At 34.5% G+C, this 17,338-nt stretch overlaps 3 protein-coding genes across 5 annotated transcripts; all 3 read right to left on the reverse strand.

Moving 5' to 3' along the window:
• Positions 1 to 1,499: 1,499 nt before the first annotated feature.
• LOC110720518 (probable calcium-binding protein CML15) lies at positions 1,500 to 2,615 on the reverse strand. Its single transcript, XM_021899559.1, has one exon. It carries the CDS (start codon positions 2,072 to 2,074, stop codon positions 1,577 to 1,579), a length of 498 nt encoding a protein of 165 aa, XP_021755251.1. The 5' UTR covers positions 2,075 to 2,615; the 3' UTR covers positions 1,500 to 1,576.
• Positions 2,616 to 3,932: 1,317 nt separating this feature from the next.
• Positions 3,933 to 5,831, reverse strand: LOC110720546. Its single transcript, XM_021899585.1, has one exon. The coding sequence runs from the start codon at positions 4,517 to 4,519 to the stop codon at positions 3,971 to 3,973; it is 549 nt and encodes a 182-aa protein (XP_021755277.1). The 5' UTR covers positions 4,520 to 5,831; the 3' UTR covers positions 3,933 to 3,970.
• A 75-nt stretch (positions 5,832 to 5,906) lies between these two features.
• Positions 5,907 to 13,228, reverse strand: LOC110720529 (proline-rich receptor-like protein kinase PERK8). 3 transcript variants are annotated; one of them, XM_021899578.1, is made up of 9 exons: positions 13,017 to 13,228; positions 11,315 to 12,421; positions 10,256 to 10,663; positions 10,082 to 10,168; positions 8,910 to 8,980; positions 8,749 to 8,825; positions 8,488 to 8,635; positions 7,145 to 7,306; positions 5,907 to 7,056 (listed from the first exon to the last, which is right to left on the reverse strand). In XM_021899578.1, the coding sequence occupies exons 2-9, from the start codon at positions 12,402 to 12,404 to the stop codon at positions 6,466 to 6,468; spliced, it is 2,634 nt and encodes an 877-aa protein (XP_021755270.1). In that variant the 5' UTR covers positions 12,405 to 12,421; positions 13,017 to 13,228; the 3' UTR covers positions 5,907 to 6,465. The 3 variants fall into 3 exon arrangements, with proteins under 3 accessions (XP_021755270.1, XP_021755267.1, XP_021755262.1); XM_021899575.1 differs by having other exon boundaries at positions 11,315 to 12,444; XM_021899570.1 differs by having other exon boundaries at positions 11,315 to 13,227.
• Between the last annotated feature and the right edge of the window lie 4,110 nt (positions 13,229 to 17,338).

Genomic DNA, 17,338 nt, shown 5'->3' on the forward strand with positions numbered 1-17,338 from the left:
AAGACTCGAGATGTACATGTACTACATTATACATTGTGCACATGTAGTTACTTCTAAGATTTAAACTATGAGTATTACGGAGTATTTGATATTGCAACATGATTCAGGTAAGGAAACAAGCTCGATACCAAGCTAAGTTTGGTCTAGTGGTAAGATTTTCACCTTTCAACCTTGAGGTTGAGGGTTCAATCCCCACTTGTGACACCTTGGGAGTGGAGATTCCTTACCTATCCTCATCACTCTCAAAGTGTCTGACCCGCAAATACCGAACCAAAAAAAACCGTGAGGGTTGAGATACGGTAAGGGTCTTACTCCTTAATCCTTCCCTTAAAAAAGAAAAAAAAAAAAAAAGGAAAACAAGTTTGATAAGTCTCCAAATATATTTACCTAAAATTTATAGAGGAATAAATTATGGTACCAAACAATTAGATACCCTTTGCCAAGTCTCATAAACTATACAAGCACATGACAACAATGGAGATGGGTACCATAAACATCATCCATCAATGTGGAAAAAGCCATTCATTTTGTTTGGGGCCTTGAATGGGCCATAATGATTGGAAAAATGTTAATGTTAATCAAGAGATATTTCTGATTCCGAACCATGGGTTGGTTGGAGTCCTATGGAACACATGATGGAAAACTCAAGAGGGCATAAATTAAGTGTGCGTTAAATTCATTTGAAATTAATTTAGTTGAAAATTGAACTTGGTTAACCGTTATTACTCGATCTTAACAGAATTTTCATCAAAAGTAGAATTAATATGAACATATTAGGGTCTAATTGTAAATTTGTAATTGTTAAACTCATCACTAAGCAAAATCAAAGACACCCAGATAAGAACTTACAGCATTATTAAATCAAAGAAGACAAAGTATAATTGGTTTATAATCTTCTTATAGCTACACTAAGAACACTAAAACAGAGAAATAGTTCTTTGCATACTAGATTTAATTGGGTTATTAAATCAACACTTGGACCTTGATAATTAAGGTGGCTAACTAACTGGCTATATATTGTTTAACGTGTTGCGGATCATGGTTATTGATCATTAAAGAGATAAAGAACTCATATTATTGGTCCGAAATCATACAATAATTCCAAGAAAGGGATAAAGGATGATTAAAAGACTAGTAGTATTGGTCCGAAACCATACAATAATTTCGAGGACACAAATTCTTGATTAAGGCATACAATGATTCCGAGGAATGGAATTAGAGAAAGATAATAATAATCAATCATTGAACATCCAAGGACATTGACTACAGAAAAAGTAACGCATACGCTAGCCCTTTGGATAAACTACAAGATTCACAAACATAAAACAAATCATTAAGTTTAATTACAAATTTACAAGAAACCTGCATTCACCAAATTTACATATACCAAAATTCCTCAATCAAATCATAAAAAAACACAATGTAAATGTTAAACCAAGTAAATCCCAACAATTTAGATTAAACCATTCCAATAATTAACAACAATTAACAACAATCCAAGAATATGAAACATGGTTTATATATACTTATATCATTGAACATTACAAAATCATAGTAGTAAAATTGATTGTAACATCTAAGAAACAGGACAAGTAATATTAAGGCCAAACATATCAGCAGCAGAACGACCCATAATACTAGCAAACTCATTAAAACTAATAACACCATCTCCATTTGTATCAGCTTCCTTCATCATTTCAGCCAATTCTCTGTACGTCAAAGGATGACCCATCTTAGCCATTGATCCGGCTAACTCGGCTGCCGTGATGAACCCGTTCCCATCGCGGTCAAACAGCCGAAAAACATCTAATAACTGTTCTTGGTTGATCATTATATCATGGTTGTTTAGCTCGGGTAATAAGGCATGTGCTAATTCGTCGAATTCAATGTAACCATTACCATTCGAGTCCATAGATGTTAACAACGCGTATATTTGATCACCCGTGTGTTTCACCCCTAGGGAGCGTAGCAACGCAGCTAGTTCTAGCTGCGTTATGCTCCCATCCGAGTCCATGTCGAAACGTTCAAATATGTGTTTTAGTTGTTTTATTTGTTCGGGGTTGAAGGTATCCATTTTTTTTTTTGTGGGATTTAACACGGGTTGTGTTTCAGGCTTTTAGGGCGACGTCTAATAATTCCTTTTTTTTATTTATTTGCTCAAATTGTTATGGCGATGGCTCATTTTTTTCGCCATAACAATTTGGTTTTTGGTTATATAATTATGATTGAAGAAATTTTGGGATAAGAAATTAAAGGGTGTAAGAGGGGTTGAATTGAATTAGGGTTGAAATGGTCTAAATTGGTTGGAGGGTTTAATTGTTTGAATGATCAAAAGGGAAGCAAGTGGGGAAAATGTGGAGCATGTATAATGTTATGGTCTTTCATGAGGATGTGAGTCAAAGAATTGATTGTGATTTTGGAATTGTAAATTTAGGAATTGTAAAATAGTTTTTTTAACTTGAAATTGTTGTCGTTCATTTGCCAAATTTTTAGGAGTTTTTATTACCAATTTTTTGCTGTAATTTGATGAAAATTTGGATGTTTTTATTTTTTGATTAGTGAATTTGGATGTTATATTTTTGGAGAAGAGGTTTGAATGGTAATTATACCTCACATGATCATGTTTTTTCATTGTGATTGTTATTGTGACAAGGTAAAATCACTTTTTCTGTTTTAATCTTTGGAAACAGATGTATGCAGCTTACGGCTGTATATAAGGAGCTAAAAATGAAAAGAGTTGACAATAAATAAACATTTATTACACCGATTTACTCGTGCATTGTCGATAAATTGCTCATTTAATACTAAAAAAGGAAGTATATTAAATGCTTATATGCAGCCTTATAGAATTACCCTTATTTTTTATATAAAGTATTTTCTGTTTTCACTTAATCACTTCTCCGGTTCTCCAAGCTAGGCAATGAATTTACAAAATGATTGTTTTTTTTTTTTTTCTCTTTGGTATTTTTTAATGTTATTTTAGCCATTTTTTTTTAAAAAATTATATATGTATTTGGGCCTGGCCCAGGTCTTGGCCCAATTACTTATAAAATGACGAAAAATATCCTTTACAAGAATTAGGCTTGCCTTTCTTAAATCAATCTATGCTATCCCACCTTCAATTCCAAGTACAAACCCCTCTTATTATAATTAAGAAAACACAACTTTATCCACTAAATCCTACCTTTTATATTACAAAATACACTAAATAAGAATCTAAAAACTATATACACTTTTTATAACTAAAATATCCATATGGATTTTTTGACTTTTACCACCAAAAAAATCGTGAAATTGTTTTTTACTACCAAAAATTTTAAAAGTTTTATTTTACCACAAAAAAAAAAAATTAAAAATTGTTTTTTATCACCTACCGTCAAAAACCTAACGGAATATTTTAAATTCTTCGATTTTGGGGTCAAACACATCATATTTGGGGGGTCTTGAGGGCATTTTGGCCCTACGTGTCCCATTTGAGGTCGGAATCGACAAAAAATGATCGGAAATGCTTCTTTTGGTGCATTTAAAAATACCTCGGTTTGCGTGAAACACGCAAAACGAGGCATTTTTGATTTTTTTTTTGTCAATTATATTCCGACTTCAAATTGAACCCGTAGGGCCAAGATGCCCCCTAAACTTATGAACAACATGTTTTGCGCACGAAAATCGAAGAGTTTTTCTTAAAACCGTTAAATTTAACGGGTTTTCTTGACGGTAGGTGGTAAAAAATAATTTTTAGAAATTTTTTTGGTGGTCAAGTACAACTTTTAAAATTTTTAGTAGTAAAAAATAATTTCGTGATTTTTTTTTGTGGTAAAAGTCAAAAAATCCTATCCATATATAACTTTAAAATAGTTGGAAGTCCAAACCTAATGCATCAATAATTAATTGATGACTAAGTCATTCATTACAATAAGCGACTTTTGAAATAATATAATTAATAATCATTAAAAATAACAATTATAGGTTGTTAATCAAAAGATTCAATTACTTCAATCAAATGAAACTTTACAACGTGACTACCAAAATCTAATTCATCTTCTTTTGTCAATCTCCTATTACATTTACAATAACAATTACTACTTTTTCTTGTTTGAATTTCAGAATTTCTTCCCCAAAAACTACCAAATCCAAATTCTCCCTTTAAAGCCAACTCCCCTAACACCTTATCAACTTCTTCATTACAACTCCCCCAATTATGCAACTCATTCATTGCCATACTTTCTAACTCAAGAATTCTCAAAGACATTGACTTTCCACTTTTATCATCATCATCTAACCCTACAAACTCGTCCCCATATACCGCCTTTTGCTTATGATCATCTACCATTATTTCTTGATGATCACCTTGTTTCTTCTTCCTCCTCTTCCTTAGCTTCCTTTCTGCATACTCCTTAGTCTTACGAGCCACACGACGAGGGAGTTGTATAAACACGAAGATTAGGAGTTGTAGAAGCAAGCATTGACAACAACATGATATGATGATACAATCAGAGATAACCATGTTACAATCCTCCATGGAATCGCGCTATAGCTAGCTAGCTATCGAGGGATCGAGCAAGGAGATGTTGTGATCATGAAAGAAAAAGGGATTATTATTATAAAAGAAGAGAACAAGAAGTTGTTGCTTGTAGAGTTGTATGTTCCTTTCTCTTGTAAGGAGAGCATTGTGAACAAGGGTGAAGCAAGCAAATTAAAGGAGAATATAATAAAACCACTCTTTAATAGAGTTTTTTTTTTGAAAAAAGGATAACTTTAAAGTTAGTATTTCATAGACAAAACATATGGTTTATAATTTGTCAAAAGAATTGGAGTTTGGAGACAAAAAAACTTAGCGAATGGAAATTAAAATGAGGTTAGCAAAACACAAAAAAACAAGAAGAATCAAAAGGAGATGTCAATTTGATGTTCCTTCATGTCTACTTAAGGAGGTCCACTTCCAGGTAACTTTCTTTATCAGTAGCCTACATGTGACAATGGCTTGTCTTCCAGGTATAACCAACTTCTTCCCATCCTTCCTTTAAGATAAATAGATAAATTATGCGTAAATATACTCGAGGAACGATACTTGGTAGGAAAATTTGTCAGGAAATACCTATATATTGAGTTTACAAGTATTAGTTTTTGTAACGGATTCATGTTAGACAAATTGAAAAACAACCTACCTTATAAGACATTTTCTTTAGACTTTAGTCTTAGTTCTCCTAACAGATAGAAGTTAAAAAAAAATAAACTTATTTTGACCCATTTACTCTTAACATCCATTACTATAAGATGTTGATGGTCAATTCTCTTGATGGATCATCATGGATGGTATAAGTCATACACTGCTCAATTGAGGTTCAAAATATGTCATTTATTAGAGTTAAAGGCGATGAGATAAGAGGCTAGAGTATAGTAGTAGGCTAGTTCTCCGACTTCTAGGCGTGAGGCCAGGAGTTGAATCTCACCAAACACATTTTAGGAGGGATTTTCCTTACAATCCCAAATGCCCCCTTTTAGAATGGACCTTCTCCTTACCATAAAAAAAAAGTTAATAATAATTTGAAGTTAAAGGCGATTCACGAGTTGAATGGAGCTGATCTGGGTTAACCCATGAGTTCACCTCTCCTCGGTATAAATCTTTTTTACACCCCTGAATTCGAGTATTAATTGTAAAACCTAAGCTCATTCATAAATTTTTGCTCTTTTAAGTAACCTTCATATGCTGCGATCTTCATGTTACAGCATCAAATCTTTTGCTTAGCTTATACAGGATTGCAAGCCATAGATTTCTGATACTTATGCAAGCACATGACAAAAATCTTGCTACATATCTTTATTTTCTTATCCTCTAATCTAATTTATAGAAAAATGGAATGAAGCTAGCCAAATTACTGAGCTACTGAACTTATACATGTGCTATATATTATCAAGGTGGCTTGACCTTGCGCGACAATTTATTGCATCCTTAAGCAAGAGGTACAATTACCAAAATATAGACCGAACAAGAGACTTCAAAAACGGCACCAACATACTCTCTCTGTTCTGAAATAATAGTTACATAACTTACATTGTCCCAACACCTTATATACACAAAAAACCCCTTCTCGTACTTCCCTATAACGCAATCTTAGTAAGAAGGTATAAGGGTAAAATCAATCACAAAATTGATAGTGTGAGCTTATTCCGAAAATCCTAATATAGCATACTTCTTATGTGCATGACTATTATTTCTAGATAAAGGGAGTTGTGACCAAATAGGGAGTAGGATGAAAAAAAAAGAGCACCTTCATCCAAAGTGTAAAAAATTTTGCTAAACAAAATCTTTGTACCTGTAATACTTACAATGATAAAGAATGATGGAGAAAATGCAAAATTTCTGTGCAAAATATGCAGCAAAGAGCATAGCTACATGTTCCATAGCGGAGCCTAGCCTTCCAACAATCATATCGAATTTCAACCGCCTTGAGATGAATTCACCCCTTATAAGCTTGTCATCCGGTTCACGCTGTCTTCCCTATAAAAATTCGGATTCCTATTACCCTGATTGTGTTGGCTTGAATGACCCTCGGATGAAAAGTAACCATAATTTCCACTTGGGTTTCTGTTACCCTGATTGTGTTGGCTTGAATAACGATCTGCCAAAAAGTCGAGATTATTTCCACTGGAATTCCTATTGCTCTGATTGATTTGGCTTGAATGACGCTCGGCTGAAAAGTTGACATTATTTCCACTCAGATTTCTATTATGCTGATTGTGTTGGCTTGAATGATGATCAGCCAAAACGTTAACATTATTTCCACTTTGGTTAGGAAAGCCCACATTCTGAGAATTTCGATTATGATCATGCGGAGTTGAACGATCAACATTCTGCCTGCTCTGGCCTGAGTACCCAAAATTCTGGCTGGGATTACTGAAAAAATCACTACTATCTTGACTACCACCACCAAATGCCATTCTCCGAAACCATCTAATTTCAGCAGATTGTTGAGCAGAATCGTAGAGCTGACTTTCACCCACCCTCAGCCCATTTGACAGATCTCCAGAGTCGGACATGCTAAGAGCTCTGAGAACCTGTAGAACAAGAGAGTGACCATCTGTATTACTTCTACTCTCTCCATACTAGGCTAATAGCAGTAAAAACAAAATTAATGTCAATTACCAGTCCCATTCTTGGTCTCTTTACAGATGAATGCCTCACACAAGCTGCAGCAGCCTCAATCATTCTAAGCATCTCACTCTCAATATAGTTCTGTTCAAGACGTTGATCTACCAGACCGTCAAGTTCTCCCGTCTCAAGTGCATGAACAAGCAAAGGCCGTGCCTGAAATGGCAAAATTATTTGATTCAGAATGACTAAAATATTACTTTGGAATTGGAATGGTTTATCAAATATAAATTACCACACCAAATTGGGGAAGAACCCCATAGGAAGCATGAAAATCATGCCAAATCACTACTATCAAAACATTTAATGACTTATGATCACATTTCATATAGCAAGAAGATAACAAATGAGGAAAAGGATAATTTATTACAGTTTAGCCCCTGTGATATTAAGGCAAAATTTTGGAGGTCAGAAAAAAATAAAGAGGGGAAAGGAGCAAAGAGAGCATGTGTATAATTTAAGCCATAAATTTACACCAAATAGCGAAATGGAACTATTTCACGACATCCCAAATAGGAAAGAGCAGAACAACTAAAAAGACAGGCAGTAATTTGCTTTTTCCATCTATTGCAAATTGACAACTATGCTAAAATATATGATGATATACTTAATACTTCTTCCATACTACCTTCTCTTCTTTGAAAAGGCTTATAAGTCTTTTAGATGCAAACACTATCTCAAATAGTTAGGAACAAGACAGCATACACCACAACCTTCACTAGCTGGAGTCATCATACTAGGTGGTGGTTGTTTCTATTTTTCTTCCATCTATGCTAAAATATATGATAATATACTTAATACTTCTTCCATACTACCTCTCTTCTTTTTTTTTTTGGTGTTTAGAGAGCCACAAGGGCGGGGGTGAGATTCGATCCCAAGATCTCTTGAAATCGGGAGGGAAGCTCTAACCACTTGAGCTATCCCTCACTCTCATACTACCTCTCTTCTTTGAAAAGGCTTATAAGTCTTTTAGATGCAAACACTATCTCAAATAGTTAGGAACAAGACAGCATACACCACAACCTTCACTAGCTGGAGTCATACTAGGTGGTGGTTGTTTCTATTTTTCTTCCATCCATGCAGACCCTCTTCATTTATTTTTATTTTTGCAAAAGTAAATTCAGTTGTGTTCGGTCATGTATATTTCACAGTTTCACACTATCTGAGAATAAAAGAACAAAAAGATTATTTTTTCTTATACAAACCCTACAAAGATGTCCCCCCCCCCCCCAGCGCACCCCCCCTCAAGCTTATGATACAAAGAAATCAAACAATGCCCCATTTCTTGCCAGGACTACACAATGAAAGGTTAATCTGACTAATGGCAAGATACATACCCATTCAACTAGACTTTCATCTCCCAAAGGTTGCGTCTCGTCCACAGGCTTGCGACCAGTGATAAGCTCTAGAAGGACGACCCCGAAAGAATACACATCTGATTTCTCAGTCAACTTACCAGATGTAGCATATTCAGGAGCCATGTATCTGAAATCAGACAGCACCAACCAGGTATGTTAAGCAAAGAACATGTTATCACCTAATTAGATATTCACTTGGTAGATATACCTATAAAGGCAACCATTCTAACTAATACCTACCCAAATGTTCCCATTACGCGAGTGCTAACATGTGTCTCTGCATCCATTGCCAATTTTGCAAGTCCAAAATCTGCAACCTGAAAAATAATAGACCACTTAACCCAAAAGGTATATAAAGGAAAGAAATTGAGGACTAAAAGCCTTGTGAGCAAACTGCATACCCGAGATTCATAGTTATTATCTAATAGAATATTTGTCGATTTAATATCTCTATGAATTATTCGTGGATGACCTGGCACGAAAAAAAAAAAAAAACAGTAAATTAAAGAGAATGAAGTGTATAAGAAGACAAATTTAGGGCAAGAACATTACAAGAAGCCATCAGTGATTGTCTAAAACAAGTAGAAGTAAAGGACCATGTCAAGTATCAGTCTTAAAATATATAAAAGCCTAAATCAAGTTGACAATGGAGAAAGGATAGATAATGGTCAACATATGTCTAAGAGTTTATTTCTACAAGACTATGACTATGCTTCCATTTAACTATGGAACAAAATTAATGGACTCTTAAGCAGAGGGTCATGACACTAATATAACATTAAGTACCAATGAAGCAAATTGGTTTACAGAAAGATATACGATCATGTAATGAAAATATATATGGTGATAATGCAGGAATATACAACCTAATGGATAAATGTGATCTAACATGACATTGCAGCGATGAAAAAAAAAAGGAAGAAGAAGAAGCACCATCCAGTCATCCAGGGCACGCTCCTCATATCCTAACTCTGGCTAGCAGTAAGTTTAGTGAAAGCCAAGCATGTTAGCAGTTGTCACCAGCAGACACTAAAGATAAGGTATAGGCATACTGCTAAGGTTGAGACCTGACCGCCTGCTGGTGAGTGATTTATAAGGTGATTAGGGATGAATCTACGTGGACACTTTTGTGTAATTGTCCTGCGTCGGCTGCGTGCTAAATTTTAGAATCCTTCAGCTACACATTCTCCTCTTTTATAATTTTTCAAATTAGACTGGGTATGAGCATATGACTAGTAGACATGAAGGAACTCCAACATTGCCTAAAATCTGCACATGGCTTTGATATTTTAAGACATTCTAGCCATAACAAATTATATATGAGCTGCTGAGAAGGGAAAAGGAGAAATCTAGTGTCCAAAATTTGGACTCAGTCTTAATATTAGATCTACTGCATATATGCTCTGGATGTATTATACCCAGGGTTATGACTCCCTCTTCTTTTGCAGAAAGTTGCAGCACTTGAGAAACACAAATGCATTCTCAGTTAACCAGTAAATGTTTTTTGTAGATAATTGTGAGACATATATGTACGCATTTATAGTAGAATTGTAAAGCAAAGAGTAACACTCACAATCTTCATGAAGATACGTAATACCGCGAGCAGCGCCCACGGCAATTTTAATGCGTGTTGCCCAGTCCAAAACTGGCCTTTCATCTCCTGCCAAGATAAGGGCATTCATTAAAAAAATCTACAAGCACTATAACAAGGTGCAAAAAAAACAAAGCAGAGCTATAAGGAGCAAACCTTTACAATGAAGATGATAATGGAGTGTGTTGTTAGGTACATATTCATAAACAAGCAGCCTTTTATTCTCTAAAATGCAGTACCCAACAAGAGAAACCAAATGCCTATGATGTATGCGACTAATTATTTCCACTTCTGCTTTAAATTCACGCTCCCCTTGTCCACCACCAACTTTAAGCTGCTTCACAGCTATCACTCTGCCATCTGATAGAAGTCCTTTATATACACGACCAAACCCACCTTCACCTAGAAGTTTCTCATCAGAAAATCCACTGGTAGCATCATACAACTCTTGATAAGTAAACCAGGACCTTGAATGGCCATATCCACCATAATCAGTGGGTGTTTCACTACCAGAGCCTCCAAAATTTGAACCTGGATACTCTGTCGTCACTAACAGTTTTCCATCTGTAACCAATAAAGTAGTCATCTGAGTCATATTAACACGATATTTTACACCAATTCACCCAGTTTTACAACCTATTTAATTATCAACATTATATAGACACGTTCACAAGCTTCCAAACCTTCATACACCATATTGATGAATTTCTTTAACTAAGTTATCTTCAGAGAGTATCATATTGATAGACAACACTGCATAAAGGATTACCAGATAAGACAGTAGAACTTTGTTGGTAGGGGTACCTTATCATTTGTAAAACTTTGCTGAAAGAAAAGTACATTCTTTTGGGGCATTAGTTGACGCTAGGTAGTTGGTACAACTTGGGATGAAATGTTATATCAAGACCCTTTAATCAAAAGAGCAAGAAGTTTTCGCAATGAGTTACTTCTTTCAAAATTATATTAGTAGCATTCTCTTAACATTAACTCCGCATATATTCACAACTTAAAAGTTCTCACCAGGAAAAAGTAAATGACACATAATGAAATAATGTATTAGAGAGACATTGAAAGGGTTTCAGCCAAAAGTTTCTTAAAAAAGTATATTGATCAAACGGAAAATAAGAACTGGAATGAAATCAGATTAACAGAAAAGTGAAAACAGTTATCAGTAATCAACATTCTTCAGCCACAGCAAAGGAGCAAAAATATTACCTGATCGTGGAGAAGAGCCAATTGAGGCAGGAATGACATGCCCATCATAAGGTCCAGAAGACTTTTTGTTTCGCTTAAAGATCCACACACCAACCAAACCAATGAGTCCAAGCATTAGAAGGCCAACTACTACACCAATAGCAACAGCTCCTCCCATACCAATCCCCCCATTACTGGGAGCATTATTTGCAGTTTCAGTTGAACCAGAACCTGGTCTATTCCCCGGTAAACTAGAAGTCGGTGGGACTAAGCCTGGGGGCGGCGGAGAAAGTCGCAATCCAGGAGGTGCACCTGGTTTTGTAGATGGTGGAGAAGCTGGGTTAGGATCAGATGGAGGTGGGGCATCTCCAGAGGGTGGAGTTGAACTCTTTGGAGGAGATGCAGCAGGTGGAGAAGGAGGGCTTCGAGGAGGCTGTGATGATGGTGGTGTTGGATTTACAGGAGAAGTTGGTGCTTCTGGAGGAGGTGAAGTTTTTGGTGGGTTCGATGCTGGTGGAGGTGGAGACCCGTCAGGGGGGTTTGACGTTGGCGGTGGAGGGGGAGGATTACTTGGTGGGTTTGCTGCTGGTGGGGTTGGAGAACTTGTTGGGGGAGAAGTTGTAGGTGGTGAGGGAGAACTTGTAGGTGGGGTAGATGATGGGGGTGATGGAGGTGAACCAGTAGGCGGGTTGGCAGGTGGCGAAGGAGGTGTAACTACTGCAGGTGGAGGTGCATTTACTGGGGGATTAGTTGTTGGTGTAGGTGGTGAAACACTGGGGACCGGTGGTGGGGAAGCAGTGGAGGGAGCTGGAGGAGGGGATACAGGTGTAGCAGGGGGTGGTGCACTAGCAGTAGGTGGGGGAGGTGACTCTACAGGTGGTGATGTAACAACTGGAGTTCCTAGATTGCTAGGGGGTGAAGCATTTGGCACCGTAGACGGAGGTGAAGGCGTCGAAGGATCCGGTGGATTAGCAGTGGGTTGTGCAAGAGGAGGTGGTGTTGTTGAAGGCTGTGGTGGTGGTGTTACAGGCAATGGTGATGGTGGTGGGTTAGATGAAACTGGTGGTACACCAGAAGGTGCAGAATCAGGAGATGGCGATACTGTCGCCATCTAACAGCTAATCATATCTACATAAACATCATTTTCAAACCTAAATTTGATAAATTTGAGGTAACTCAGAAATTGTTCAATAAATCTTCTATATCAACAAAATTCAGCAATTTCAACTTCGCAAGTCTCAACAAAACCCTTAATTTCACACAATAACAACACAAATTTCTCAACCACCAAATTTGCACAGCTGGTACTTGTATCAATTGCTATAACAACTGAACAAGATAAACATTTACCAATTCCCTCCAAAAAAAATTCTCAGATTGAAGATAATCACAGAAATTATGATATACCCAGTAAAATTCTGACAAAACCCAGATCAAATTGCACAAAACCAGCAAAACCCAGATCAATTACACACAAAACCCAGATCACAAACTTAAAATTAAGATGAACTTTGAGTCTATGAATGAAATTGAGAAAACCCCAGATCAAGAACAGACTTTTGAAGCAAACCCAGTTGATAATTCTCTGAAAATGACTAATTTAATTCAGAAACTTCCAAGTATTCCAATAGTATCTGAATTCAAACCTCAACTGTGCATCACAATTTTGAATGTAAATGAATGAGAAAAAAGAAAAAAACGAAAGAATTTATGAAAAGCTAACCTTTTGTTGCTGGGTAACTATCAACGTGAAAGTGAACAATTACAGTAATGATTTTCTAAAAGAGTTACAAAAATAAACCAAAAAAGAAGGGGAAGTATAAGACTTGGTCACTTTGCCGTTAACATTCTCTCTAGATCTTCTCTCTCTCGAAAGCGCGGCTATTGGCTGTGTTTACACACGGTATTGTGGGGCCCACTCAAGCAAAAATTTCAGCTGACAACGACATTATAAAAATGAAAAACGAACACTCATAAATCTTCATAACAAAAAATACTTATAATTAGTACTACTAATGATTTTCAATTAATCAAAAATTAAACTTGGACAAAAATGCCATTGAATAATGTTGATATCATAATCACATCATGTGTTTGTCTTTACCTTAGATGTAAAGTTAGATCATTCGTAAAATGAAGAGTATGCTCGTATTTTAGATGTTTGGTTTTGTTAATTTTTGTTTCAGGGTCGCATGAGTCAATAAAAATTATTCATATTAACAAAATGTTGTCTTTACCTTAGAATTTAGAGGTTTGAAGTCCTACCAAATGAGATTGCTTGGGGGTAGGGATTTCTTTACGACGAGAGATAATAAGTGTCAATTAAGAATAATATTCAGATACATATATCAGTTTTGGCCAGATGTAGGTTTGGTCATAATTCGAGGTTTATGTTTGGATAAATTCAAGTTCAATTCAAATTAAATCGAGTCATTTACCCTTTCAAATGTCAATAAGGTTTAGTTCAAGTTAGGTTGTAATTTGAATTGAATTTATACCGAGTCAGATTTATGATTGGTAATTCAAATTTGAGTAGGATATTATATATAAACTTCAAACTAGGTCCTTCTTGAGCTTAGGTTAGGTTCAACTCCGTTCAAGTTAGGTTACTATTATAGGCATAATCAAGTTTGAATTGGATCATTATCAATTACGAAGAAGAGTGTAGAAGTTGTTGATCAATCTATATCAAGTTCAAGTTCCCATAGTGCTAAATCATGTTAGAGGTAGCTAGGTAGGTAAGTGGTGTATAAGTTCGTGTTTGGGCTAATTTTGGGTTGAATAATAATTAAATTAGGTGGGATGAATTTCAAATTGGGCCATTAAGGGTCTCACAAGTTCATCATATTAGCTTTTCAATAAATTAACTTAGTTCGAGTTCAAATTTAGTGGTCTTGAAGATTAACAAACTTTAATTTGTCGTTCTCTAGGGTTTCTTTTCTGAGAGGGCTTTTAGTTTCCTTATAGGATTTCTTCCTTGAATGGTTATTACATCACTTGTGTAGTTGTGTGTGTGTGAGAAGATTTTCTACTATTCTTTGTTTTCTCTCCATCTGTATCATCTCTTTTTCTTCCTGGTCTTAGTTGTGAATCTTTATAGGGGCTTCCATTAGTATTTTTATATCTATCTCTTTTTTATTGTGTTTAATTTCTTTCTTTGTTGGTTAGGCGAGAATTGAAGACATAAGGTTATTACATAATCACCATAAGTATATAGAGGATTGCATAAGTATCCACCATACCCTAATGACTATGCATCAATGGATTTCAAGCCGATTTTTTCTAGTGCTTTAGATGAAAGGTTTTATGAAGGCGATTGTTGATCGATTATACGAGTAACTTCACCTTATTTTTGTTGAATTGATTGGAATATTTTACTGAACTTAAATAACTTTTTCCTAACTTACACTTCCTCTGTTTTTGTAGACCTGTAATAGTTTGACTTTTGCACTATTCATATGTTCCACTTTGACTAGTTTTGATGATTTATAGTTAAGCAAAACTATAATCATGTGAGACCTTATTAAATTCGTCTCGACTTATACTATTTTAATATCATATGTTTATAATTTTTACGTATTGGTAATTAAAGATATTAATGCATTAGCAAGCGTGAAAATTAAACAGAAGTGTTACAAGCTAAGTATAAAAATATAGAGGAAGTATTATTTTTTTAATGGACTAACTGAAATTATTTTTGTTGAATTGAAGTTATTTTTATTGATTTCTCAGTATTTTCTTCTCTAAAGTTACTGATTTTTTTATTCAACTGAAATTATTTTTAATGAAAGAAAAACGTCGTTTAACTAAGGGTCTGTTTCGATTTACTGAAGTGAGTCGAACTAAACTGAACTGAATTGTTTATGAGATAAGAAAATTAGGAACTGAACTAAACTGAAGTTAAGCTAAAGAGAACAAATCCTAACTTTTATTTATGGTGTAAGCATTAAACGCATTTGTCAAAGATTGTTGTTTACACCTGTAAATATACTTGTATTAAGTAATGAGAATTATGGGGAAAAAAATATATTTTATTGTCATTTATTGAATTGGGTTATGGGTAATTTTCAAAAAAAATAAAATAAAGGATGATTTAGAGGAATGCAAAGTTTGTCAGAAAAATGGAAATTATCAAAAAGCTTCAGTAGTTATTATTATTATTATTATTATTATTATTATTATTATTATTATTATATGGAGACCTATCTTGACTAGATCTCAATCTTTACGATTTTTTTAATCTAGTATCTATGGACAAGGCATTTGGGAGTAGAGGGGAGGTAAAGGTTTTATGCCTAGTGGCAAAAATTTGAGAATTTGAGACTTTGAGAGTGAGTGTATTTTGGACGGAGTACTCCGTAATTGGGAATGCCCGAGTTTTGAAGCAATTTGCCAGTTTCTATTACTCCTTTTGAAGTTATGTCATCTCTCCTGAGTTTTATTTAGTTTTAATTGCATATTTGCATGTTTGTGCTAGTACGTTTTGCTAAGTAGAAGTATAATACAGTAGTTGACTACCACATTATGAATATGTCAAGATTATCCAACTTCGCCTACTTGATTTTTGTCTTTGTTGAACTATTATAATTATTGTTTTTTTTTTTTGGGACACCGACATACCTTATTTTTATTTCGGGGTGAGTTTGACCAAAAAATATTTTAGATTCATAGAAAATAACTAGTAAATATCATATATTCCATATGATTTTTGTAACAAGAAAATTGATTTTTTCTAATGGTTTTAGCTTCTACGCCAACCCTTTGATATCTTTATCCTTTAGTAATTTAAATTTTATATTGACATGCACAATTCATTCAATCATTAGATGTAGAAGTTGAATTGTAAATATTATTTTTATAATATTTTGTTATACTTTTCTACTTTGTCACTTCCATTTCATTATCCAAAAATAAGTAAACCTCATTTATACTTTATAGTTTTACATTTTTATTCTCATTCATTTGATTTTCTACTGCGATATTAGTTTTTTTTTTTTTTTTTTTTTTTTTTACAAGAAGAAGAATATTATCATTAATAAATAGTCATACGGCATCTACAACAATAATAAAGATTTGTAAACCACAGATCTAGAGAAAATAACATAACTTTTACAATCGAAATCATAACTATTTTGCATATCGGGTATAGCTCACACTCCACCGCTTCAAACTTGACGCGAGTAGTGATTTTCGATGTCTTTGCATCTTTTCAAGTAGAGACCTTCGCAATCTGCGCTGATGTTTTGATCATAGAGTTGATGACGAACCCTAAACCCATATGAATCCGGCCAAATCACCTTCTCAATTATTATTAAAACCCTAAAAATAAAATTCTCATCCATAGATGAGAATCAAAATCCCAAAAAATTGGGAAAAACCCAAAAAAAATTGGGACAGACTCTCACAAACGGAGAGAACAAAACAAAGCAAAACAAATCAAATAACAAAAAAGCAAATTAAATTGAAGAAAAGGGGTCGGAAATAGTCTAATTTCTTCCGAAAATTAGACTATTTCCGGCCTAAACGACCAAGAAAATTGAAACCCTAAAGAGAGGAGAGAAAAGAGAGAAGTATTACTGCGATATTAGTTTATGAAAGTATATATGCCTAATGCCTCTATCAAGCATGCTTAGCTTAGCTTGTTCTTAATTGAAGCATGTAGTAATTTTATTTTTTCAAATATAACTTACTTGATCTAATGGTTTGACGGATTCAATTAAGATACCTATCATCCCTAATTTTTAAATTTTTTTTTAAGATAACTCTTATAAATAATGCTTTTATCTTCATTAATGAAAATGTTCTCTTAATCTTGTTTTGAAACCAAATTGTCTTTTAATCTAATATAGTACTGACTATGATGTGCTTACCTCGAGCGTTAGCACCCTAATTTAATACTTAGTAAAAAAAAATTAGATTATTTTTTCAAATTGTGTGCAAAGGTGCATTACATTTTAAATTACGGAATACATTATGATAAACAATACTTGGTATGAGGTAAAATGAAAATGTTATTATTATAATTACTTTTTAAATAATGACGTA

Source organism: Chenopodium quinoa, unplaced genomic scaffold, assembly GCF_001683475.1.
Source record: "Chenopodium quinoa cultivar QQ74 unplaced genomic scaffold, ASM168347v1, whole genome shotgun sequence".
Classification (NCBI taxonomy): Eukaryota; Viridiplantae; Streptophyta; class Magnoliopsida; order Caryophyllales; family Amaranthaceae; genus Chenopodium; species Chenopodium quinoa.

Coding starts and splice junctions, on each gene's coding strand:
- LOC110720518 (XM_021899559.1), bottom strand. CDS start 2,074: ATGGATACCTTCAACCCCGAACAAATAAAACAACTAAAACACATATTT.
- LOC110720546 (XM_021899585.1), bottom strand. CDS start 4,519: ATGGAGGATTGTAACATGGTTATCTCTGATTGTATCATCATATCATGT.
- LOC110720529 (XM_021899578.1), bottom strand. CDS start 12,404: ATGGCGACAGTATCGCCATCTCCTGATTCTGCACCTTCTGGTGTACCA. Junction 8,981..10,081: donor TACGTATCTTCATGAAGATT/GTGAGTGTTACT, acceptor TTTTCGTGCCAG/GTCATCCACGAATAATTCAT. Junction 7,057..7,144: donor AGAGACCAAGAATGGGACTG/GTAATTGACATT, acceptor CTTGTTCTACAG/GTTCTCAGAGCTCTTAGCAT.